At 43.0% G+C, this 27,474-nt stretch overlaps 1 protein-coding gene across 2 annotated transcripts in view; it reads left to right on the top strand.

Annotated features, from left to right (window-relative positions):
- PLXDC2 (plexin domain containing 2) overlaps positions 1-26,611 on the top strand; it is a 282,678-nt gene extending 256,067 nt beyond the window's left edge. The window contains exons 12-14 of one of the 2 annotated variants that reach the window (XM_066626962.1): positions 1,618-1,647; positions 17,511-17,671; positions 24,667-26,611. In XM_066626962.1, the coding sequence (XP_066483059.1) occupies positions 1,618-1,647; positions 17,511-17,671; positions 24,667-24,783 (308 nt within the window). In that variant the 3' untranslated portion in view covers positions 24,784-26,611. Of the gene's footprint in view, positions 1-1,617; positions 1,657-17,510; positions 17,672-24,666 lie in introns of both variants that reach the window. The other variant, XM_066626961.1, reaches the window with a different exon arrangement.
- Positions 26,612-27,474: the final 863 nt, after the last annotated feature.

Genomic DNA, 27,474 nt, shown 5'->3' with positions numbered 1-27,474 from the left:
TGAGGAAAAAGACTGAAAATCCTTGACCTGTGGGAAAATTAATGGTACTGTTACCTTCTGTAGGGCAGATTCAGGTGATGAACCCTGCCATTGGTTCTTCCACAATATGTGCCAAATTTTCATCCATGACATTTTTCAAGGCAGATGGCAGGTTTTCTCTGAGTGAAAAATGTTCTCAAAGAAGCCCCCATACATACCTTTGGGTTTTTTTTTCCTGATAACAATTTTTAGTCCCCCCCTTTCTGCTGCTTCTCTGGTGCCAGTCATTTTCCTGATCTCAGTCAAATAGTAACACAATGTGCATTATGTTGTACAGCATCATATCCTATTCCAGACATGGTGGCAGGCTAGCCCAATAAGCTATCCAAGGTAGAACCCAATGTAGCTAGTCTGGGCTTCAGCTAGCTCAAAGGGGAATCCAAGGAATACAGCTTGATGTTTTTAACTGAAGGGCTTAGATGTTGCTCCAGTAAAGATCTGGAGCTCACTGAAAATGTCAATATACACATAAACGGGTAGGTTAGCTCCACTCCTTCCCTCCAAGGAGCCTTTGGCTTATGAGAGCTCTCACCCAGTTTGTAAGTGCTGGCTTCAAGAGTGCACTGGAGATGTTAGTTCCTGTTCCAGGGCCCAATCCTATTCAACTTTCCAGCACCAGTGCAGCCACAATGCAGCCCCAAGGTAAGGGAACAAGTGTTCCCTTATCTTGAGGAGGCCTCCGTGAGTGCTGTCCCACCACAGGACATAATGCATGCCCCATTGGCACAGCTGCACCAGCACTGGAAAGTTGGATAGGATTGGGCCCCCAGCCCCTCAAAAACGGAAGGGCAATGTCCAGAAAGGGTTGGGGGATCTGGCTCTTGGGTTCGTCTCATACAGGGGGTTTAGGAGGGCTGAGACAGATACTGCTCTAAGACAATACCTCTTCCCCAATCTGCCTTCTCCCACAACATTCTGAGATTGAGGTGGTTTTGGTTCTAGGGTCATGACACATAGTTGCTGAGAGCAAATGAATCATATTGCCCTTAGTTAGGAAGAGAATGGATAAATCCCTACATTTCTGACACAGCTGGACAGTCCACCTCACCCTTACAGCACAGCAAGATGGAGAGCGTCGTCCTGTTGCCTCAGCAGTGTGGAGGCTCATTCCACAGTGCTTGCTTGCCATGTTGTATTACAAGGACAGGCAGATGGAGTATCCTGTTGTTGCAACACATGCATGTATTCTCGTCAGCTTAGAGGGCAAACACTTACATCATTTATGAAACTATCCCCCAAACTATCAAAAGGACATTTAGGGGGAGCATCCAGGAAAGCAATTCCCACTTCAACACAGCAGTAAACTCCGAACTTATGGTTATGGAATCCCGAGAACTGTGGTTTTCTAAGGATGCAATGAGTTCTTTTAGTGCTTCATACAGTTCCCAAGATTCTTTAAGAGCAGAGCCAGACCGGTTTAAAATTAACTGTAGTACAAAAATATCCAAAAATTATTGAAACATTTCATATTGTGGCTATGGGCCAAGTCCCACATGCATCATCGAAATAATGAAATCACTATATCAGATCTTCACATAAAGTTCCTTTCTCTAATAGCTTTGACTTTCCTTTTTCTAGATGATACCAAGATAGCTCTACACCTAAAAGGTAATGGAGGTAAGAGTTGCTCTTCTTCATGTTCTAATGGCATTCTGTAGATCTTCAACAAGCTCATCAATCTGTTTCAGAGCATAGAAATAGCTCGTAACAGACCCTCTGGGGACTTCTTTTATTCACACATCTATGCCACAGTACTGTCATGGCGGGTGTTCGGAGAGATTGCTACTACAACATATGTTCATACTTATCTGTATAACTCCTTATCACAAGCAGCCAAACCTCCTAAGCTCTGTGCGGAAGTTATTTTCATGTACAGTGAATGCATGAGGGCGGGCAGACAAGCAGGCAGGGAGACAGTGTGTACTGGTTTGGGAGTTGGACTTAGACCTGAAAGATCCAGGTTCAAATCCTTGCTCAGTCATGAAGCTTCCTGGTTGACCTTGGGCCAGTCACTATCTCTCAGTCTCACCTTCCTCACAGGGCTGTTGTGAGGACAAAAGGAGGGGAGGAACTATATACACCATCCTGAGCTCCTTGAAGGAAGGGGGGTAGAAAAATGTGAAAATTAAACAAACATCAGGAAGCTCCAGTTTTGCGGTAGTTATGGTCCTGAAGCCCCACCCCACCCCACCTATGTACTGTTTCTCTGAAATGATAAACTTTGAACAAGGGGAACATCTCTTGGAGGGCGACTCCAATGGCTAGTTGGATGGTCTGCTTACACTGTGCGTTACAGTGCCTTGCAATATTTAGTGCACCCCCCATACCTACACTACCGTTTGTTATACACATACATAACATCTGCATAGAGCTCTGAGATTAGTTAATTAATGCCTAGAATTTATATGCTGTCTTTTCCTAACTAGGAAGCTGCTACTATTGATATGCTCGTCCTTTCAAAGACAAAGATACTAGAAGGAATGATAAAAAGAGACCAATGGAAGTCAGGCCTGGCCAGCATGGCTTTGTAGTTGAGCCCTCCAGTCCTGACCTAGGTTCTCCACTGGTGGACTATTAAGGACCTCAATTTCCAGTGACTTCTCCCTCAGCAAATCATCTTTAGTCCCTGTTCAGTTGGCCATGCCTTATTAAGAGCCTCTAGCTCACCTGTACAGTTCTGTCACTGAGGCCCAAATCCTAACCAACTTTCCAGCACTGGCAGAGCAGTGCCAATGGGACATGTGCTGCATCTTGCAGTTGGGTGTCATTCATGGAGGCCTCTTCAAAGTAAGGGAATATTTGTTCCCTTACCTCAGAGCTGCATTGCCCTATGTCAGTGCTGGAAAGTGGGTTAGGATTGTGCCCTAAGTTTCTTATTCTTGCAATGAAAGTGCTCAGATCTCTGTTACAGAATTACAACGAATAATAGTGGAATAAATGTTCCTCTTTTTTTAATGTGATTTGGAGCTGATCCACAGTTCTCTGAGAACCTTGTCATGTGTATGTCGTACCCCTAAAGTGTAGAGTTCACAGTGTGTGCATATTCAACTGCAGGGGCTATTACAGTCCCATTTCTCATCTGCCTATTAAGATGTGTAGCTATGCAGCAAATAACTTATTGCACATCTCAGCAAATTCATCTTCTAGCAGCTGTCTGCCTAGGCTGGCAGAGAACCATAACGGAGCTCCACTCCAGGGGTTGTGGAGGGAATTGACAATAGGGTAATCATGTCGGGCAGTCAGCAGCACACTTGTCCACCCCTGTTCCAGTTTACTCCATCACACACACACACACACACACACACACACACAGGTGGTTTAGTACTGTATGATTTAAGGGACATTGTAGGAGTTACAGCCTAACCCTATGCTGCCGCTGCATCGTTAAATCTCATATTCCGGTAGCACAATGCACTTTATGGCCATCACAAAACACAACGCTTTATAGAGTTCATCCTGGCTACTGCCACAAATGGTGAGTGGTAGTGGCCAGGAGACAGCGGCCTCTGCAGGAGCCTTGACACCAGTAAGTTGGGGCAGGTGGTGGGAGGAACAGACCAGGGGTAGGTGGAACAAGCTGGGGACTGGGGCAGGAATGGGGGTGTGTCAAGGCCAAGAAGGGGGTCATTAATGGCAGCAGTAGCTCCACCAATATCCTATCTCCCTTCCTGGCCTTGATCCACACACCTTGATCCTGGTCTGGGTCCACTCAGACTTGCACCAAGAAAATCACTGGCACAGGTCTCAGTACATCCATCGGGGCAGTGGAGGATACCTCCATGACTGTCCCCCAAAGGATGCAGTACGTGCCCCACTGGTGTGGCTGTGTTGGTAGGGGTGGGGGGGGGAGGGACTGTGTCACTAAGAACATAAGAACAGCCCCACTGGATCAGGCCATAGGCCCATCTAGTCCAGCTTCCTGTATCTCACAGCGGCCCACCAAATGCCACAGGGAGCACACCAGATAACAAGAGGCCTCATCCTGGTGCCCTCCCCTACATCTGGCATTCTGACTTAACCCATTCCTAAAATCAGGAGGTTGCGCATACACATCATGGCTTGTACCCCATAATGGATTTTTTCTCCAGAAACTTGTCCAATCCCCTTTTAAAGGCATCTAGGCTAGACGCCAGCACCACATCCTGTGGCAAGGAGTTCCACAGACCGACCACACACTGAGTAAAGAAATATTTTCTTTTGTCTGTCCTAACCCGCCCAACACTCAATTTTAGTGGATGTCCCCTGGTTCTGGTATTATGTGAGAGTGTAAAGAGCATCTCCCTATCCACTCTATCCATCCCCTGCATAATTTTGTATGTCTCAATCATGTCCCCCCTCAGGCATCTCTTTTCTAGGCTGAAGAGGCCAAAACGCCGTAGCCTTTCCTCATAAGGAAGGTGCCCCAGCCCCGTAATCATCTTAGTCGCTCTCTTTTGCACCTTTTCCATTTCCACTATGTCTTTTTTGAGATGCGGCGACCAGAACTGGACACAATACTCCAGGTGTGGCCTTACCATCGATTTGTACAACGGCATTATAATACTAGCCGTTTTGTTCTCAATACCCTTCCTAATGATCCCAAGCATAGAATTGGCCTTCTTCACTGCCGCCGCACATTGGGTCGACACTTTCATTGACCTGTCCACCACCACCCCAAGATCTCTCTCCTGATCTGTCACAGACAGCTCAGAACCCATCAGCCTATATCTAAAGTTTTGATTTTTTGTCCCAATGTGCATGACTTTACACTTACTGACATTGAAGCGCATCTGCCATTTTGCTGCCCATTCTGCCAGTCTGGAGAGATCCTTCTGGAGCTCCTCACAATCAGTTCTGGTCTTTACCACTCGGAAAAGTTTGGTGTCGTCTGCAAACTTAGCCACTTCACTGCTCAACCCTGTCTCCAGGTCATTTATGAAGAGGTTGAAAAGCACCGGTCCCAGGACAGATCCTTGGGGCACACCGCTTTTCACCTCTCTCCATTGTGAAAATTGCCCATTGACACCCACTCTCTGCTTCCTGGCCTCCAACCAGTTCTCAATCCACGAGAGGACCTGTCCTCTAATTCCCTGATTGTGGAGTTTTTTCAGTAGCCTTTAGTGAGGGACCGTGTCAAACGCCTTCTGAAAGTCCAGATATATAATGTCCATGGGTTCTCCCGCATCCACATGCCTGTTGACCTTTTCAAAGAATTCTATAAGGTTCGTGAGGCAAGACTTACCCTTACAGAAGCCATGCTGACTCTCCCTCAGCAAGGCCTGTTCGTCTATGTGTTTTGAGATCCTATCTTTGATGAGGCATTCCACCATCTTACCCGGTATGGATGTTAGGCTGACCGGCCTATAGTTTCCGGGGTCCCCTCTCTTTCCCTTTTTAAAAATAGGCGTGACTGGATAGTTATCCACTGGGCTGTTATTCTGAAAAGTTCTTCAATTTCTTCTGGATTTCTCTATTTACTTTGGGGCCTGCTGTTCATGTACTCCCAATACTCATGCTTTGCAACTGTTTTTGTTTATTTGTTTTTAAAACCCAGAGCAAATTGCTTCTTAATTGCGTTTTATCTGCTCTATGCACCTAGCACATTTCAGAGGTTCTTGTCTTCAAAGATCCATGCATTGTGATTGGTACTTTCCAGTGTTGGAAGAGAGTGTTCCACATGCAATGTACATTAGAGGAAAATAATGCTAAAAGTTTCTTTTAAAAAAAAAAAAAACAGCAACATATCTCTTCCAGTTTAGGAAGCCTATAATTTACTTCCTTCACTCCCAAACACTTGGGGGAGATGAAATCACTGTAAAAGCAAACTATTTATTTAATTATGACAGTTATTAGTTGCTTTTAAACACAAGTCCCCAAAGTCGCATACATAAACTCCATAAAATTAAACATACATACATACATACATACATACATAAGACCTTTATTGGCATAGATAATGGAAATACGAAACAACAACCAAACATTAAACATTCAGAACACACACACAATAAAATAAAACATTTGTAATCATCCAATACAAACAAAGGGGTTAAGCAGGGATGCATTTTGGCTCCCATGCTATTTAACCTGTTCCTGAATGATTTAGCCCCAGCCTTGAAGACAGTGGATGGTCACTGCCCGATACTTGGGTCCCATCCAGTGCTGCTATTACTGTATGCGGATGATGCGGCTCTTATTTCTCGAACAAGAATTGGCTTAAAACGTCTACTTAATCAATCTATAGAGTATTTTACATCCAACAAGTTACAGATTAACTACTCTAAATCTAAAATCATGGTGTTTGCCAATAATTGGAAACCATTTAAGTGGTCATTTATGGGCAACAAAATGGAACAGGTAAAGACATTCAGATACTTAGGCATTAATTTCCACTATAAGCATTCATGGGTTTCTCATCGTAATGCAGTCCTAAATGCATCAAAAATCTCATCCCTTGCAATTTCCCGGTTTTTTTTTAGCCAAGGTAACAGATATGTCCCGGCTGCTTTAGAGGTATTCAAGGCTAAGGTACTCTCGCGAGTTCTATATGGCTGTCCAATCTGGCATAAGGCCTTGAATCATTCAACTGAGAGCATACAGGCCTCCTTCCTGCGGAGGATCTTGGGTTTTCCCAGATGTGTTCCATATTCTGCTATGTGTCTTGAAGTGGGTTTTATTAGACTCAAAACATTGGCTTGGTTGAGATCAGTAAAATTTTGGCTTGCAATCCTCTTCAGTGCTGCCCCATATGGGCTAATGTACCAGCTTCTGGCTGATCCAGTACTGCCTGTGGAGGTTGCGGATTTACTCTCCAAGCTTAAATCGTTAGGACTAGACACAGCGAGCCTGGGTATGATTGGTTTAAGCGAAGCCTACAGGACTATCAAGGAAAGATTGCTCGATATTGAGCGTCAAGAGCTACTCTGTGCAGCTAACACCATTTGCTCCCCTCTCCACCTGCACATCCCACTCAGCTTTGGAAAGCTGGCTTCTTTCCTTTATCATCTGCAGTGCCCACAGGCTCAGAGAGCATTCTCCCTTGCGAGATGCAATGCCTTTCCATCAGCTCTGCTAGCGGGCAGGTTTTGTGGCATTCCCTACTCAGAAAGAAGATGTACCTGTGACAGGAATTGTGTGGAGACATTACATCATATATTTTTTTACTGCCCACTCCATGATACCCTTCGTAAGATCTATCTGGCTCCACTGCTGAACAAAATGCAGGGCTGGGAGGATTCATTTAAATTACAAACTCTTCTTTCCATAGAGGAAACTGACTCTCTTGACAAGGTTGCCAACTTTGTTTCTGGGATTCTGGCAGGACGGAATTCTGGGTCTTCCGCTATATTATGGTGAATGGGGGGAGGGGGTATTGGATGATTACGAGTGTTTTATTTTATTGTGTGTGTGTTCTGAATGTTTAATGTTTGGTTGTTGTTTCGTATTTCCATTATCTATGCCAATAAAGGTCTTATGTATGAAAATTAAACAATTATTGTGCTAAAAGCATAATAAAAGAAGGCAAGCAGTAACAATGTAATTCAAAAGCATTAAAATCCTTGAAACACAAAAATAATGGAACCATTAAGCAGTACTATTTGGTCAACCCAAAGTCTGTTTAAAAAAAGGAACGTTTTGACCCTCCTAAATTAATAGTCTCTCAAGTCATGAGTGAAGGTGTTATGTGGATCTATATGCAGAAGTTGTTCCAAAAAAAAAAAACCTGCCACCTGGATTGTGCCACAGTGGAGAAATATATCTATATGGGATCACATTTGCAGTTCTGGTGATTGCCAGAGTTTCTGCAGCTGCTTGAAGCATTTGGCTAAAAGGGTGAGTGCAGGAACTTCTGGTATAGAACTGAAAATTATGCCACATTGAGAAACAATTGTGATTGCGTGATTACTGGCTCTCTCAATTATTATAATCATGGAACTGAGCTTGGAACGCTTTATTTTTTTTTTCACAAGTTGACCTAAATTGGATTGATTTTCTTGGGCTGCAATTCTATACCCTCTTACCTGGGAGTGTGTTCCATTGAACCCAGTTAAACTTACTTCTGAGTAGACATACCTAAGATTGGGCTATTTACCGCCTGTCATTTCTTTAAGCATTTGTAGATGGGCTTCAGCATTCAGACCTCTTGATCTCAAACACAGAAATCTGATGATAGAAAATCATTTTGCTCAGATTGTGTGTATGTTTTTATTTCCCTGCATCAAACAAAAACAGAAAAGGGAACTGCTTTCCAAGTGGCACAGAAGCAAAGTAACTCAACAGGATTTATCATCCAAATACTAACCACTAGCTTTTAAATTACAAAACTTGCTCATGGTGAATCTTCAAATATACACTGAGCTTTATCATAGATTAGACTGATAATACCTCTCCAGCCATCAAGCTTTTCCTACTGTGCTTTGTCAGCCATTCAGACAGAGCAGACAATCCCAAAGCAGACAAATAGTCATCAGCTGTTCCAGTACAGACCCTCCATTAAACTCTTTATTGAAGTAGAGAAGTAAGTTATATCTGATCAATGAAGCCTTTAGTCATGCTCCTTGGGGGGCCCAGCAGTCAATATCTGATTAGAAACAACCAAAGAATTCTTCCACTCCTTTTGTGCTAGGATTTGCCATTATTTATCACACGGTCACTTAATAATTTTTTAAATCATATTGCTGGTTGAGGTCAAACTGTTCTGAACTTTTATTATTTTTTTCCCCTATGGAGATCTTCTGTAATTAAAGACACTGAACACCCATGATAGTGTTGAATGGGCTCTCACTGCAAATTCTATTCCACTTTTTTCTTCTTGGTCTTGCCCAGTCAGTTGTGATTTGGCCAGATGTGCAGTGCCTTTTGAAGTGCAGACTGGTTCCCAGTATGCCCCACCTCTGCATTTCTGCTGTTGTAATGTAGAGTGATGGAAGCAACTAAGCAGAAGCATTCTAGTTTTGCCTGAGATAATTGAAATCCGTGGCCCTTTCAGCTCTCCTCTCAACTATAATTAATTCTTTTTAAAAAGTTGATTTTTAAAAACTCACTTTAAGAATTTGGTCTTAAGTGTTCCCCTCTGGAAAACTACTAATCTAGTTGTTCTCAAACTGTGAGTCTGTGGCCCACCAGTGGTCCCAACCCAATTTTTGGTGGTTTGCAAATCTTACAAGATAGATTAGGCTATGTGCATCAAGGATTAAACAACATGCTACTTGAGGGAGCACTGCTGCCCAGTCACCATTATAGCCATGGAAGCTTGAGCAGCTGGTAAACTTTTTTTTAAGGTGGGTCCTGATACTAATAATTTTGAAAACCACTCTAACTAATTCATATATGACGGGGTGGACAAACTTCCTTAATGTAAGAGCCACCTACGATAATCATCTGAAGTTTTAGAGCTGCAGAAAAGATGTTTGAGGGCTGCAATATTTAAGAAGCCTTTAAACTCTTAAATATATTTACTCATCATGAACATTAAACTTTGTTTTAATCCAGCGGACTATACCTGGTAAATAATTATAAATAGTGAACAGTTTTTATTTACCTTTTATATTGTGATACAAAAGGAGGTGAGGATCCAAGGCACTTGTGGCGGGCTCGGTGCCCTACACGAGCGCCTTTACCTTACCACTGACCATTGCGCGGCTGCTTACCATACCCGGGGGAAGGGATAAAAGTCCCCTTCTCCTGAGGCGCCTCCTGCAGCAGCCCGGGGCGCGCAGGATCCAGCGGCAGCTGTTCTCGGTGCTGCCGAGCCTGGGCCCCCTGGGCAGCTCAGGATTGGGCTGCCTATATAAGATTACTTAGGACCAACTCCTATTCCCCCACCCCTGTGCAGGTCAACCAAAACCAGGCGTACTGTATCCTGGGGGGGGGGTGGATTTAGATGCTTCAGAGGGGAAGGGGGATTTACCTTACCTTACCTTACCCCTCCAAAAGCCTTCTGCTCTGCAGTGGGTCGCCTTAGAGACTGGCACAGTCTAGCTGGCACAGTTCTAGAGAGAAAGTGAGCAGGGAGGCTGCCCACAGAGGGGATAGGATTTAGCACATGCCATGGTTGCTGGATTCACTCACTCCTGCCATATCTCTGCCTCTCCTGCTGCCTTACTTTCCTCAGTGGGTGGCTGACAATCCATCAACATGTGCTCCAGCACATCTGAACTAAGAAGACAATTGAGGCACAAGGAAAAGCAAGGAAAAAATCCCAGAATGATACTTGACATTCTGATGATTATGTAATATAAGATTCTGGGTTGTCATTATCATCACCCTTGCCAGGTGCAGTAGTCAATGTTGCATGACTATCACAAGGTCATGCTTTGGAAACTTGTTGACAATTCACTTTCAACAATTTTCTAGTTCCAGACCCATCCACAGGGTGGTAATTGTGTCCTAAAAATAAATATATGACCATATCTGTGCCATAAAATTGCTTTGTTTATTCTCAATTGTTTTCCATGCCTGTATGCTAATGGTTCAGTCCTTTTTCATTATACAGTTTAAGACACGCTATTTGTTTCAAGAAATGATGAGCTGAGTGTTTAAAACCTTCTCTCTCTCTCTTAACAAAGGGCTTGTTTAAATTCTCTACCAGAAGAGAAAGTGCTGAAGTCATTCATCCTGGGAAAATAGCCTCCCAGATTAATAATCTTTACTTTGAGGAAATTTAATCTAGTCACACTGATAAATTGCTTTCACTTCAGCTTGTTTCAGGGGGTTTTAAAGCATGCTCAAAAGAGCATTGGTGGATTTGCTCCAGATTTCATGCATCTTCCTCCTTCTCCAAGCACCATTTTTTTACTGAAAATATCACTACAGAAAATGTACAGAATAATGTATACATTTCAAAAAGAGATGGTTCACATCACTACTGTTTGCTCTTTTATGTAGTGGGCTGCTACTTCCTTTCTGTAGCCCATTTTCTACACGAACTGGATCACTGTTGTTCATGTTCCTGTCTTGAAAAAAATGAAAGCCCAGTACCAGTACATAGGATGCATTTCTATGCAGCTGGAAGTAAGCCCCATTAAGCACATCATGTAGGCAACCTTCAGTCTCAAAAGACTATGGGATCGTGCTCTGAATGGTGGTTCTGGAACAGCATCTAGTGTGGCTGAAAAGGCCAATTCAGGAGTGACAATCCCTTCCACACTGGGAGCAAGTACAGTCTGTCCCTGGTCTTTCTCCCTGGGACAGTTGTCTAAGGGAGAATACCATATCAGTGGTGGACCTATTGGCTCGGAATCCGCACTGTGATTCTGGATAAACACTCTCTGCAAGTACCTGGAGCCTCTTTAGTGCAACTCGGGCAAACAGCTTTCCTACAACACTAAGGAGAGAGATGCCACGGTAGTTGTTGCAGTCACCCCTGCATTAAGCACAAGGCATTAAGCACAAGGCATAGGATTGTAGTCATCCTGGAGGACAGCCATTTTGACCACTGTACTGCAGCACATTGGTGTACCATGAATGTTTCCAGGTGTGTCGCAGGAATTTGGGAGAGCGTTATTTTTAGTAGGGCCATTGCGGGGTGTGAGTCCCCCACCAGCAGTGTGGTGTGCCTCGTCAATTGCCAAAAAACTGATGGTGTGCCTTGAACATTTTAGTGCCTTCCAAATGTGCCATGAGATGAAAAGTTTGAAAATCACTGTTGTAGGGTGTAGTAGAAGTGGCCAACCAGCAGCACGTTTGCCACTAGTGGCATATGGACATCTTCTAAGTGGCACATGTAAAGTTGCAAAATATTTTTGGAGAAAAAAAAAACATTTAATAACCAAGAAAGCACCACAGCAGTTTGGTTGCTTGATTTCTTTGCTACTCCTTAAACAGCAAGTACCCAAGATTCTAATGCTGCAATTGGCATACTCAGGGCAGTCATACCTACTCTTCTTGATTTGCTTTGGTTGGAAAATAGGAAGGCAGGAAAAGAATGAATGATAGGAGTGACAACCAATAGGGCACATGCTAGTGAGCTGCATTCCACTAACTGGCAGGTCACTCATTTACCCAAGAAGGTTCACGCAGGCCAACTTTCTGACCTCAGCAGCAGCCAACCAGATGTCTTTGGAAAGCCTGAAATAGGCAACAGCAATAGGCAAATGTTTCTTGTTCTGCACGTTCTGGCAATACCTTGAACCTGGTGGCTCTGTTAAACTATTGTGGTAATAGCTAAAGGTGACTAAAGGAATGGCACGTTCAAGATTCTCTACATAAAAAGTGGAAAATGGTGTGCTGAGGATTGGTCACCCCGGTTTAGTAAATGGGGTCTTCATGGCTCTCTCAAGACAATAGCATTTATGAGCTATTCTGTTGTGTGTTTTAGTCACCCAGAGATGGATTCCCCTCTTATGCCTCTTTAAACCAATGGCAGTGTTTCTAGCAGTTCTACAGTGTCACTCTGAAAGTTTATTACATTCCTGTAGCAATTTGTAGATCTGCTGCTGACCCAGAGAACCTGCTTCATCTCAAAGGTTGCTCGAATCAAACGCTGTGTGTTGCATTCTTCACTTAATTTTTGGAAAGAATTCCAGAGTGAACATGAAATGATTTCTCTTCCTCCACCGCCACCCACATATGCCATTTTAAAAAATCATGGTTGTGATAATCTGAATTTGCATTACACTGAATCAAAACATTGGTCCAGCTAGCAAGTGTTGTCTACTCTGGCAATAGTTGAGTACTTGATCAGAGCCCAACAAGAACAGATCCAGATGTGAATGGATCTTCTGAGGTTTTCATTTTGTTTTAATAAAGTTGAAAGCAACCAAGACACAAATCAGATTGTGATCGTGGCAATGGGATCTCTGAATACTCTTTTCCAAATCTAAATTACACCCTCCCAGCACCTCCTATTTGCTCCACATGGAAAGCATTCAAGTATAGATGCAATTTCAGAAGAGGATAATTAGATCAAGAAAAATTGCATTAAAAAGGTGGGGGGGGGGAAATAGTGCTGTAGCCATGATGAGATTCCCTTTTCTTCCCCATGACTCCTTTGAACTCAAAAAGTTCAAGAAAGCCAGGCATGGTTTTCCTTTTGTTTGGCTTTCAGTCACAGTATTTCCTTGCTACATAAGATCCTTTATGTTGAAGGTGTTGGAGACTGAGGGCCCAATCCTATCTAACTTTCCAGCACCAGTACAGCCCCAAGGTAAGGGAACAAAAGTTCCCATACCTTGAGGAGGTCTCTGTGGCTGTCTCCCCACCACAGGATGCAGTGATGCAGTGCATGCCCCATTGGTTCAGTTGCGCCGGCACTGAAAAATTGAATAAAATTGGGCTCTGAACCTGGAACCTTTTTCATGAAGCTTTTCTTTATACAGGGCAGCCCACATTATCCACGGGGGTTCCATTCCCAGAATCTCTGTAGATATCAAAATCAATGGATGTTGGAATCTGTGGATTTTGAAGGGCCCCAGGTCAGGTCAGGTCTGGAGGCCCTTCTGAGGGATGGGGAGTCCACGTGCAGACTCTCAGAGGACCGAAAACCGTGACTTGTGGTTTTCAGTTGGAAAGCAGAAATCATGGTTTTGGCCCTCAGAAGGAACTCCGGACACAATTGGAGCATAGCTCCAGTCAGGTTCAGTTTGCCCATCCCACGGGTCGGGAACCCGCAGGTATTTAAATCTGTGGTTATTGAACCCTCAGATATGGTGGGCAGCCTGTATGCACTTTGAAGTCAGTGGACCTAATAGCTGACCTGTTATGGTCACCTTGGATGCAGACGAAAGGCAAACCATAGAGCTGGTTAGGAACAACGGGATCATGGCGCCAGGCATTGTTCCATCAGGTTTAGTTGCACTGGAAATGGCAGGTGTGTGGTGCTCAGCTTAATAAGTTCTTTGCGCCTGCAAAAGGCTCCGAGATTCTTTTCGCCCTTTCTGTTCCATCACTTCATAAAGAAACTGTCAGGTGATATCTGCAAGCAAAAATATTTCAGAGCTGACAACCTTCACATTGTCTGCACAAAAAGGAGTGAAACCAATTTCCCTTGTACATTCTAACCTTGAGGTTATCAATTTATAGAACTCCGGGTATGGAAATTACTTGCTAGTTACACTTCTTGACACTTAAGAAATTCAATGTTTTACCAAAAAAAAATATATATATTTTTTTTTTAAAAAATATTTGTCAAGCTGATCACGGTTTCTGGGTACACGGAATGCTTTCTAAGCAGGCCGGTGGAAATACTGACAAGCTGTTGTCATATATATGTTGCCCAGAAGTGACAGAATTCTCATTTGCAAACCTGGATGCTAAACACTGTATGAATATCAAATCAGAATGGGATTAGCTTCATGGGTCTTACTTTCTAGCTAGTGGTTTTGTTGAAATATAGAATTATTTAATACATCTGTGGTCTGAATTATGAATAGGGTGTTTATTTGTCTCATCGGTGAAATAGTTTAATTCAAACATACTGGTGCACAAGGAAGAGCAATATAGTGAGGTATAGACGGCAAATCTTGAACTACCAAAAAAAAACAACCTGATCAGGAAAGAATTTTTTTACCTCCTTTATAGTTCACAGTTTATCTGCTTCTCACAATCATGAAGCTGGGTATTACTGTTTGAGTTTATATACTCCGGCAGGCATGGGGAGCTTACAACAGAAGTCAGTTCACACTTTTTACCACATGCCTAGTAAAATTCTCTTCTACTGATCAGGGAGGTACAGTGTAGCTGATAAGTCTCCACAGGGAGAGACACAGCAAAGCCCAGAGTAGTTTTCTTCATCTATGTGGGTCTCAGTTCTGATCTATAAATCAATTAGGCTCAGATTCCTGACACAGGAATCGTTAAAGGAAAGGAAAGGTCTCCTGTGCAAGCACCAAGTCATTACCAACCCTTGGGGGTGGCGCCGCTTCCATGGCAGACTATAAGCGAGGTGGTGTCCTTTTTCCTGATACAATTATACCATCTTTCACTGGATGCTTCAAATTTATCTTTACAGAAATTGTCATGGTTCCACAGCCAGTGAAGGATGAATCTGCATGCCCAAATGAACCTGTGCATTTGTGGCATTCAATACCACCATGTCATGATGACAGGATGCAGCGGCATCCTTTGCCTGGTCCACTCCCTACTTGAGGCAGACCAGAAAATTAGACACCCAACTGGTTCCATGGGGCCAGCTGGGAGCAGTAGCATCACAACAGGGGTGTCATCCTCAGGAGGGCTGATACCACACCGCCGAAGCCTCCATATGGTGATCTTCAGCCTGCTCCAGGACTAGCCACTTCACACTCTGGCATGTTTTCTGGGCCAGAGTGGGCTAAATATTGCCAAATGGAGGTCCACAGGCAGGTTTTCACATTTAATTCAATGCGATAGTCCTGACGTTTGGGGGTGACATGATTAATGATGCAATCATCTCCGAACCTCCAGAACACCGGGTTTCTCAAGGTAAGCAGTGCACTGCACTGGGTGGCACCCACCCCAGGGGTGCTTGTGCCTGGGAGGCACTGAGGGTAGCATTTCAGACAGTGTACCTTGTTCCTCATCGTTTTGAGACTGGGCAGCAACACAGCCCCAACCCACCCACCCACTAGAGCAGACTGAGATTATCTGGTCGCCTTTTGGTGCAGGCAGGAATTTATTTGATCTTGTCCTGTTTAGCTTCCCCCCCCCCCATTCCCACCCTCACCCAGACTGTCTTTTAAGGTGGGGGGCTTATCCAGGTGCCACAATGGCAGGTATAATGTAGAACAGCATTTAGGGTTAAGGATTTGGTTTGCACCCTGTTGTAGGTAAGAGTCAGAGGGGAGACCTAGAACCGGTCACTGGGCTTAGTGTATCAGGCTTAGTGATGCAGGCTGGTGACCCCATCAGGCTTGAAGCATGATGTCTATCTCAGAGGCTGTCAGGCTTAGGATAGGGAGAGCAATTTGGCTGTCTCAATTTCCTTTCTAGACACTACTGTGAAAAAGCTGGAGTTGTTTGGAGGAAATTTGAGCCAGGGTAGTACTCCCAAGGAGAAAATGACAGGGCTCCTATCTCCTCCAGAATGGGTACCCACACTAAAGGGGGACACATCTCTGGATAGAACCCTCTGCATGTTGGTTGATCCATGTTATTGATGCATAAATGTGGTCCAATAATAATCTTCTCTAATGTCATTTGTTACTTTCCACAAAAGTGAAAAGATTGAGTGTGATGCTGTTGGTTGTGCCTAGTGGTTTCTTAAATTCTGACTTCACTGAGTTCGTGATGCAGAGTTTAGATCCTAGTAAATCTAGAGAGAGAGACACGAGTCTTGATTCCTGCTGTTCCCAGGTCTTCTGCATTGCTAGGTTGCAAGGGGGCCACCCAATATCTTGTCCTTGCCCCCATTCACCTTTTCAGGCACCCAACCCACATTTCATGGAGCACTACACAGGGCACTTATTGACACTCCTGGCTGGCATAAAACACTTTTGTGGGACTTAAATTGCTGGCCAGAGGGCCCCAGCCTGTCATAGAATGCTACCAATTGCTCAGAACAGGACAGCCTCTGTATCTTGCACATAGAGAATAGAATTATACCCATAGAATTATAACCATATTAGAATACTGATCCCATTTTCCATGCCAGGATTTAATTTCTGCCATAAAAAGCTGACAACCCCACTGTCAAGTTTTAACCATCCTTTTAGAAACGGTTCCATTTGTCCTGAGTGTCCACAACCTGAATTGTTTTTAGCCAAGCGCAACCAGATGCTAATAAACTAACTCACTGTACTAAACTAATGGCAAGAGTGTTAATCAGAGCTTTTACAGTAGAGTCCTGTGCATGTTTAACTCAGAAGTAAGTCTCACTGTGTTCAGTGGTGCTTACTACCAGGAAAGTATGCATAGAATTGCAGCCTTATGTCATTTGGGGACAGATTGTGCTGCTGTAGGACACACTTGTTCTGATTTGTTCCTTTGTCCTTTGCAGATGTCTTAAAAAAGGAAAATATTGCTATAAAGTTGAGCCAAAATGATGGCTTTCAGCAATATTTTTATGTGGTGCTTTGATTCTCTCCAGATCAAAATATTTGAGGGTCATTTAATACCCATCTGCTGCACAATAATATAGAACTTCAGAAAATTGTGCAATGTGCTGCTTCCTAGACTTTATTGACACCTCCTAAGAAGGAATTGTGACAGCTCTTTACTTGAAGCCCACAAGACATCATAATAATGTACCACTTTTAAATGGTATTCAATTAATGCAGGGTGTCTGGAGGCAAGTGAATATATCAGTGGAGAAAATCAAAATCAGATTCATTATCTAGTCGATGCTAAAACATGAGAATGCCCAAGTTCTGTTTACAGGGGAAGGGAATTAATATTGTTTATTGAGCTAGAAATAATAAAACATTGGAAATGTATTTTCATCATTATGTGAGTGCGCTGCACGGGATGAACAACTGCTTCGAATGCGCAGGTAATAACTTATTGCATGTATGACAAACTGTGACATTGAAATGAACTCTTACTGAGCTTAATTCATGTGCTTTGCTTTCTTGCAGCCTCAACAGATGAGAGTGCAGCAGAGAAAAAAGGTGGAACGCTTCATGCTGGTTTAATCGTTGGGATTTTCATCCTGGTCCTCATTATAGCAGCAGCGATATTGGTGACAGTTTATATGTACCACCACCCAACATCAGCAGCCAGCCTCTTCTTCATTGAGGTGAGCTCCCTTTTACATAATCGTTCACTGAGGCTGCAATCCGTTACCTGGTCAGAGGCTGTTCTGCTTCCTGTAAGCTGAAACTCTAAAGTATCCTTGGAACCCTGATAAGCATTGCCATTCATCTTGTGCTGTCCTTGTGTTATTGTTTTTATTTGATTTACAATGCTTGGCCTTTGGCTGGGAAGTAAGATAACTGGGAGTGTATTTCAAGCCAGTTTTGCACAAAGGTGAACTTGAGAATAACCTTTCCCCCCCCAAAAAAAAACAGTTTGCTAAATGACAGGTTTGGAGAATCACTGACTTTTACAAAGAATTGCTGAGGTCAAGTAGTCTGTTGCTGCCCATCATAGATTCACCTTAGCAATAGTTCACCATCTAATATGACTGTGTCATGTTCTACTGATTTAATATCCATTTAATTCATTGCCAGCCCAATACTAGCTCTGGAGCAGCTCAAAGAGTAGCAGAAAACATCAGCAACCAGAAAAAAAGAAATCAGCTCCTGAAATTTCGATGCAGCCATCATAGTAAGGGTGCTAACCAGGAGTAACTGGAATATTTATCCATTTCAAATTTCACATTAAATATTACCCATAATTACCCAAGGCAGAACTTCCTATCAAAAAAGCAGTTGACTTGTAGCATCTCATTAGTAGCTACATGACATTTCTGTTTCAGGCCAGTGACATGCGGTGAGGACTAGACATGGGGAGGCATAGCCACTCTCTCTCCCCTCCCCACCCACTCTGAAAATAAATTTTTAAAAACTCACCCCCCCTCCACTCACAGCTTGGGAGAGCTCAGCAACATGACCCCTTAGGTAGCTGAATAGCTGCCTCCCCTGGTGCTTTAGAGAGCCAGGTCCCTTCACGCAGGCATCCTGCTGTTTTCATGGCTTTCTTTGAACAGAACTGAGGCAACTCTGCCTGATGCCTCCCCAGAGATCACTGAAGTCTGCTTTTCATTGGAAACCAGCCATGATTGCAGCCTAACTGACTGAGACAGTACTACCTGCTGCATCCTCACTGATTGATGACACAGACGCCCTGCTGATTTTTAATTGGAAGCCACCTTCCTCATTGTGTATTGTTGTGTGTGTGTGTACATGCTGCTTAAATCACTGACTGTGCTAGAGAAGAAGGAGCAATGCAGAAAGGCAAGGTACTTTTTTCACTTGTTGGGTTCAGTGAGGCTCGGCCTCCCCTGACTGCATGTTCCTGTGAAGCTTCTCTGGGCTTGTCCCTTTTAAAGGTTTGCTTTGAGGCTTTGTGACTTCACCAAACATTTCTAAGGAGGTGCAAAAGAGTCAGTTGTCAAGTTAGGTAATATGCAAACATGACAGTGAAACAGTATGTGTTCTGAGCTCAGCCCACACACTATCAAGCTTTCCTTTCTTTTGTCAATATTCCAATGTACCAAGTTATCACAAGGATTTATTTTATAAAGCTCTAGTAAACTTGCCAGTAATTTAGCGAGGGTCCTCATAATTTACATTTCTCCACAAGCAGTAAATGGCAAAAAAAAAAATTTGTTTAATGTAATAGGGATTTTCCATGATGAACCACTGCTTTTCTACCTTGAGAAGCCTCTCAGTATGCAGAATTGTTTCAGGCGCCCTCATTGTGTGTGTGCCAGTCCATGAAACAACATGTTTCCAAAATGATCTTCTCTGATGTCATTATGAGCTTATTTTGGAACAAGCCGATGGAAGAAAATGCATATAAAGAGATTATTTAGAGTCTTAGCAAACTTAACTCTGAATCGGTTTACAAACTGGGCCCATAATTGCTGTAACTGAATCCGTATAGTAAGTGAAATGTACTGCCGTACTGGCATGCATAAAAATTATATAGCTGCTTGTCAGGCAGAAGAATAGGCTTCTCGGTTTCTCCAGAAGCCGAGGAAAAGCAGTCTTTAAACGCCGATATCTCCATATCCTTGTGCTTGCAGCTCTGTGTGAAAATCATTATACCCCAGCGAGCCCATCTGTTCAGTCATTCTAACCAATCTTCTCCTTCATCACTTATTCCCTAATCCTTATCTCTCTGTGACATGTGCACAACAGATCACTCCTGGGATAAAAATCCTTGATTTCTCCCTATTTTTCTGCCCATTTTTCACCCATTTTGAACCTTCATGTCACTTCAGAGGCTTCTGTGTTGCCCAGCATCCTGGAGGGACCGCTGAGTCATAAAGGGGCTCTTGGGTCATAAAACAAAAGCAGCATGTCTGCTCTATCATATTGCTGTTTATTGTTTGAGCATCTTTTTCGTCCCCAACTGATTTGTAAACTGTGAAGCCAACTGATTTTCAGGAACAGGAAACTCAAGTGGCTCAGGTGACTCTCTCCCAGTATTGATCTTAAAGATCAATAAGTCACCGGGCCCTGATGGCATCCACCCAAGGGTTATTCAGGAATTGAAGAATGAAGTTGCAGATCTCATGACTAAGGTATGCAACTTGTCCCTCAAAACGGCCACGGTGCCAGAAGATTGGAGGATAGCAAATGTCACGCCTATTTTTAAAAAGGGAAAGAGGGGGGACCTGGGAAACTATAGGCTGGTCAGCCTAACATCCATACCGGGTAAGATGGTGGAATGCCTCATCAAAGATAGGATCTCAAAACACATAGACGAACAGGCCTTGCTGAGGGAGAGTCAGCATGGCTTCTGTAAGGGTAAGTCTTGCCTCATGAACCTTATAGAATTCTTTGAAAAGGTCAACAGGCATGTGGATGCGGGAGAACCCGTGGACATTATATATCTGGACTTTCAGAAGGCGTTTGACACGGTCCCTCACCAAAGGCTACTGAAAAAACTCCACAATCAGGGAATTAAAGGATAGGTCCTCTCGTGGATTGAGAACTGGTTGGAGGCCAGGAAGCAGAGAGTGGGTGTCAATGGGCAATTTTCACAATGGAGAGAGGTGAAAAGCGGTGTGCCCCAAGGATCTGTCCTGGGACCGGTGCTTTTCAACCTCTTCATAAATGACCTGGAGACAGGGTTGAGCAGTGAAGTGGCTAAGTTTGCAGACGACACCAAACTTTTCCGAGTGGTAAAGACCAGAAGTGATTGTGAGGAGCTCCAGAAGGATCTCTCCAGACTGGCAGAATGGGCAGCAAAATGGCAGATGCGCTTCAATGTCAGTAAGTGTAAAGTCATGCACATTGGGGCAAAAAAATCAAAACTTTAGATATAGGCTGATGGGTTCTAAGCTGTCTGTGACAGATCAGGAGAGAGATCTTGGGGTGGTGGTGGTGGACAGGTCGATGAAAGTGTCGACCCAATGTGCGGCGGCAGTGAAGAAGGCCAATTCTATGCTTGGGATCATTAGGAAGAGTATTGAGAACAAAACGGCTAGTATTATAATGCCGTTGTACAAATCGATGGTAAGGCCACACCTGGAGTATTGTGTCCAGTTCTGGTCGCCGCATCTCAAAAAAGACATAGTGGAAATGGAAAAGGTGCAAAAGAGAGCGATTAAGATGATTACGGGGCTGGGGCACCTTCCTTATGAGGAAAGGCTACGGCGTTTGGGCCTCTTCAGCCTAGAAAAGAGACGCCTGAGGGGGGACATGATTGAGACATACAAAATTATGCAGGGGATGGACAGAGTGGATAGGGAGATGCTCTTTACACTCTCACATAATACCAGAACCAGGGGACATCCACTAAAATTGAGTGTTGGGCGGGTTAGGACAGACAAAAGAAAATATTTCTTTACTCAGCGTGTGGTTGGTCTGTGGAACTCCTTGCCACAGGATGTGGTGCTGGCGTCTAGCCTAGACGCCTTTAAAAGGGGATTGGACAAGTTTCTGGAGGAAAAATCCATTATGGGGTACAAGCTATGATGTGTATGCGCAACCTCCTGATTTTAGGAATGGGTTAAGTCAGAATGCCAGATGTAGGGGAGGGCACCAGGATGAGGTCTCTTGTTATCTGGTGTGCTCCCTGGGGCATTTGGTGGGCCGCTGTGAGATACAGGAAGCTGGACTAGATGGGCCTATGGCCTGATCCAGTGGGGATGTTCTTATGTTCTTAGTATCCAATCCCACAACCTAAGACACAGTTAACACCAACAGGGTCACATGGTCTACTTTGCACTGCCAGTGAAGGAGTGAGGAATTGCCTACATCAGGAGGGACTATCACAGTCTGGGTACAACCAATTTTATGTCCAATTAGCTTTTCATTATGTATTTATTTCTGATCTTTCTTCTGTTAACTGATGATGTTGCTCTCCATCCTTCTCTCTCATTGTCCCAATTTAATGTCCCTTGTAATTCCCTGGCCCATGACTTATACATGGTTATCCTTCCACATATACATATATAGGATTGCCCTGTAACTCTGTTTTTTTTAGTAGGATTGGGTTGATTCTGCTGGTTCTGTTCCATCTTTTACACAGATGAGCTGCAGAGTATGTTCTTCCGCTCTTTTTTTGCTCCCTTTGCTTGGAGAATTTTATTCAGAGGGGTATTGTGGTATGGATCAAATGCCAATGTTTCATTATTATAAGAATACTGAAGTCCATTGGGATCTCATCATGTAGACCTCCCGTGCTTTTAGATGCCCTGGAAGCCCAGATAATGCTGTGAAATTCATAGCAATGGGGGTTTTTTTCAGGCAAACAGAAGGCAGACAGGGTGTCAAGAGCTTTGAGCGCATGTGCGTGTTCGCAAGTCTCTCATCTGAACACAGTGCAAATGCCATGACATGAAAATGTTGTTCAACTTTTCTACTAATGCCCCCTTTTGTTTTTTCTGATTATTATTATTATTATTATTATTATTATTATTATTATTATTATTATTATTATTATTATTATTATTAACAGTATTTATATACCACTTTTCAACTAAAAGTTCACAAAGCGGTTTACAGAGAAAAATTAAACAACTAATGGCTCCCTGTCCCAAAAGGGCTCACAATCTAAAAAGATGCAAAAAGAACACCAGCAGACAGCCACTAGTAAAGACACTGCTGGGGTGAGGTGGGCCAGTTACTCTCCCCTTGCTAAAAAGAGGAGCACCCACTTGAAAAAGTGCCTCTTGCCCAATTAGCAGGGGTATGTAACAACATATGTAACAACAATAACCTTGTTTGGTAGCTAAATTTTTCTTGTTCTTTTTACACACACACACACACACACACACACACACACACACACACACACAGGGCTGCTGCGTACAGTTGTGCAGGTTGAGCACCACACAAGGGTACCACATCTAAAGGGTGCCATTTACATAGGAAGAATACTGGCAGAATGTCACTTCCAGGGGTGGGGGGAGGACAACCTATTTTTCTAAGGGCGCAATCCTAACCCCTTATGTCCATGCTTTCCAGCACTGGCATAGTGGTGCCAATGGGCCGTGTGCTGCATACTGCAGTTGGGTGTCACTCACGGAGGTCTCCTCAAAGTAAGGGAATGTTTGTTCCCTTACCTCAGAGCAGCTCTGCCCTTATGTCAGTGCTGGAAAGCACTGACATAAGGGGTTAGGATTGCGCCCTAATGCATATAAAAGTACCATATGTGCTAACGGCATCCCTGCACATACACATTAAATTGGGCACTCTCAAGAGACAACATCTCTGAGAAAAGAACATTTCAAAGGAAATTTCCAGTGTGAATTTCTTCTCATAGATAGGACACTATTTCTTGTTGCTAGAAGCATAACTGTGAATAGGAGGGAAAATAGAGATGTATAATAAACAGACTTGTATTGGTTCAGATGATTATACTAATTCAGAAACAAGATACAGTAGTAGAAGACATATCAATAATTAAAGACAAGAACATGATACCGCTGCAGGAAGCGCAAACACACATTGTGTCTCTACAATGCACTGTCCAGTAATGTGGGGGAAGTGTGTATGCGCACTGTGAGAGAAGCTACAGACATATACACACACCACCATAAGCAGCTGACAGAAAGGTAGACTCCTCCTGCACAAAGCAGTTGCAATCAACCAGCAATGTTGCTGGCAAAGGAAATAAGACAATACACTCTGAAGAAAATGAATGAGTATGAAACCAAATGCAGAACTTTGTAGGAACTCTGCAAAATATAAATAAAAGGGGGGGAAAACACCTTAACGCAGTCATATTCCACAGGACAAGATGCATTCAGATGGCAGATGCTATAGAAAAATTCAGTGGAGGCAAAATTCTGAAGCATCTCTCATTTTAAGTAAGTTATAGTTCATGGCTTCCTTGTGCAACAGCCACTGTTTCCACTTACCATTTTTCTTTCTGTTTTGCAAACACCAGGGAAAAAAATTTTTAAGCAAGAGTTGAGTTCAGCTTTGCTGCAAATGTGGAGTCAGTTTGATTTGCTGTTGGATTCAGAGCTGTTGCTGTAGGATTCATTGTATCAGCCCTAGAAAGTGCTCAGTCATTTAATCCAGTTCCTGGTAAATATAAGATGTCATGAATCAGAGCGTTCAGAATACTTTCATGAAACCATTTGGTGGTTCACTTTACCAATTACAGCCAAGCCCCTTGCTGTAGGATTCGTGATTCACGCAGCTACTGAAACCTCTGCCTGCCCATCAGCCTGTTCCCCATTTTTGTTTTGTTTATATAAAGATTACTCCATTATTTTCTGATATAAACATTCTCTGTTTTATATATTACAGCATAGAACTGCTCCCTCAGCATACCACTCACTCTGACTATCTCCATGGAAGTGCCATTGAAAGTAACTGGTAATAACATCATCACCAGTTACTTCCGTGTTCAATGACCAGAACAGGAGCTTCAAATGGCCAAGCCTTCTACTTCTGTATGAAGCCATCATCATTATCTCACTGCCGGGTGGTGGGTGCCCCACATACCATCTAACACCACCCGGCGTACCACCGGTGGCATGCGTACCACAGGTTGAAAACCCCGATATAGAACTTTCTACCAAAAGAAATCAGTTTAGCAATTTGCATAGTCCTACATTTCCTGAAGAAGGAATCTGACTTTCTCATTTTGCATCTCTTTTAGCGTCGTCCCAGCAGGTGGCCAGCAATGAAATTCCAGAGAGGCTCTGGACACCCTGCGTATGCTGAAGTGGAACCCGTTGGCGAGAAGGAAGGTTTCATTGTATCAGAGCAGTGCTAGGGTTTCTAAAGCAGATCACCAGTACTGGCCTACAGGTGTGAGACCCTTAACGCTTTTGGAGTAAAGAAAAATGAAATTGAAGTTGCTGAAACCTGAGAGAGACGGAAAGGATTTCTGAATAACCTTTCTCCAAGGAAAATGAAATATATGGGACATCTGATTACACTTTCACAGAGATTTTTTTTTTTTAAAGAGCAAATTGACATAGAGTATTTCAGTTACACATGACTACCGTGTGGGAGTAATGGACATAACTGCTGTACTCTTGGCTTAGGTAGAGGAGAGGCAGAAATGCATACAAAGCTTTAGTTCTGAACAGTGCTTCCCTATTTGATCCAGCACTCTGGAGATTTGTTTTGTTTTTACACTGTTATGGGTCCCCTTTCCTGCCCAGAGGCATTGTGCAACATTGACAACGGCAGTTGGTGCGATCAGTGTGGTGCAGCGAACATATCCAAGCCATTCTTGATACTTCATGAGTGATACCGTTTTTGATTTTTCCATTTCATAAAGATGATAGATATATAAAAAGAACTGAGTGTTTCTTCTATTTAGTAGGCTTATATCCCTTGAACTGTGATTTTTTTTCTATCACAATTATACCTGACAAAGCACTAGAGTGGGTTTTTTGGGGGGGAGAAACAATGTTTTCACTATGGTGAAATTGGGCTGTCCAACTGAAGTATATAGTGAAATTGGACTAATATTCAGTTTCAATATTCACAAAAGTGTGACGAAGGCCACAGTCCTGTGCACACACACTTGAGAAAGTAAAGCTGCAATCCACTGGTTCCCAAACTATGATCCGTGTCCCCCTGAGAAGCCATGGACACCAGCCAGGAGAGCCATGGAATCCTTGCAAAAAACTCACCACCCTATACAATGTATAAGATTGTAGCCCTAATGGGGAGCCACAGCCAATGACCCAGTAGGTCAGAGAAGCTGCCTGTTGAAACAGTTTGGGAACCACTGCTGTACCCACTTACTTGGGAGTAAGTTCCACTGAACCCAGTGGGGGTCTGTGGATAGGATCTGGCTGCTAGTTTTGGAGATATTGCTTATGCTCCTGAACAGTGTGTTGAAGCAGAAGTGATAGATGCTTGTGGCTGATGCAAGTTAAAAACATGGAACATGGGCACAGGGAAGAGTAAATGTCCCTTTTATATGTCTTGTCGTTCTATCACAAATTGCTTAAAAATAGCCACATTGGTTCCGATGCATCCCTCTCCGAGATAAACATTAAATGTGTTGCCAATCCCTGCAAATCCATATAGTAATATTGTTTAATGCACATAGTAGCTGCATAAATATATATATATATAAATATATATATAAAATATATTTTTTTTATAGCTAACACAAGGCAGGCTCTTGTGACTGTTAAGAGTGCATTTTTGCCATCCGGACGATGGAAATAGATTGCATTGGTGCATATTTCCACTGAGTTGTAAAATAATCCTTAATATTAAAATAAATTTTTATGTTACATGGGGAAAGTGGTTCATTTAATTGCAGTGCTATAATTCTGCCTGCCTGTTAGAGCCATGGTTTCTTCAACAAAACCCTTTCCTTCCCTAACTAGGGAAAGACAATATTTTTTAAACACTCCCAGTGAAATATTCCTTTGGATGGAAAGGGGTAAATATACACTGAGCTACAAAAACTTCTATTCCGATTTTGTATGGACATTGCATTGTGAAATTTGCCGTTCATGTTTTCTTTCATATACCATATGAGCAGAGATGCTTGAATCATGATAAGGTAAAATCTGCAGTGTCGGGGTTAAAGGTGTTTAGATAGCTTTCCAGGTACCATCTTTATAACATAGTTATTTACATTTTCATGTCAATACTTGTATGGTACTAGTTTTTTTTTTAAAAAAAGGAAAAAAAATCATTTTTACTTGTTATTTCCTTCAGTAAATAATACAATACTGTATTTTTTGTATTCATTGTTTGTTCTGCTTAATCCATTTTGCTGTGTGCTTACAAGTCATCAAACAGGAGCTTAGAGATATCTAAGATCACTGCTCTGAAAATTGTTAAAATATCAGATTATTTGGAAACCTACAGATAATTTTCCAGTTGTTATCTGAGTTGCAGCTGTATTGCATTGTGCGATGAAATATTTCTCTCTCATAGAAGCGAATGGCAAGTTCCTTCTTAATTAGGATCTCTAAGATTGTGAGCTCTGACTGTCATTGGAAAAAAGTTCCACCAGGTAGAATTTAAAATGCTGTTTTGCTGACATATGCCCAAGGAGAGGAAGGGGACAGGACAAGTTGAAAAACTGGGGATAGAATGCGGCAAATGCCATTGCTGCCAAGATCCACGCCTCTAGCCCACTTTCTGTCTCCTGCCTTTTAATTCCCCTTCTAGTACATTATAGTGGTGCAGAGGTCCACTTCTACTCGCATAAGGTCAGAACATAAGGAGAGCCCTGCTGAACCAGACCACTGAACTTACTAGTTCAGTATCCTGTTTCCCTAGTGGCCAACTACATTCCTCTGGCAAGTCAACAGGTAAGAGATGACAAACTCATATTCTGGGGTATACTGTCTCTGAAGCTGAAGATAGCAGATAACCATCATGATAACAGATAACAGCCATTGATGGACTTGTTCTCAATGAAAACACCACTAGAGGACATGCATTTTGATAGTCCAGTCCACTTTTTCCATGAATGCTCCTC

This window comes from Tiliqua scincoides, chromosome 5, assembly GCF_035046505.1.
Source record: "Tiliqua scincoides isolate rTilSci1 chromosome 5, rTilSci1.hap2, whole genome shotgun sequence".
NCBI classification, from domain to species: Eukaryota; Metazoa; Chordata; class Lepidosauria; order Squamata; family Scincidae; genus Tiliqua; species Tiliqua scincoides.
Note: the sequence above shows the minus strand (reverse complement) of the source record. Positions and strands in the feature narration are given on the sequence as shown.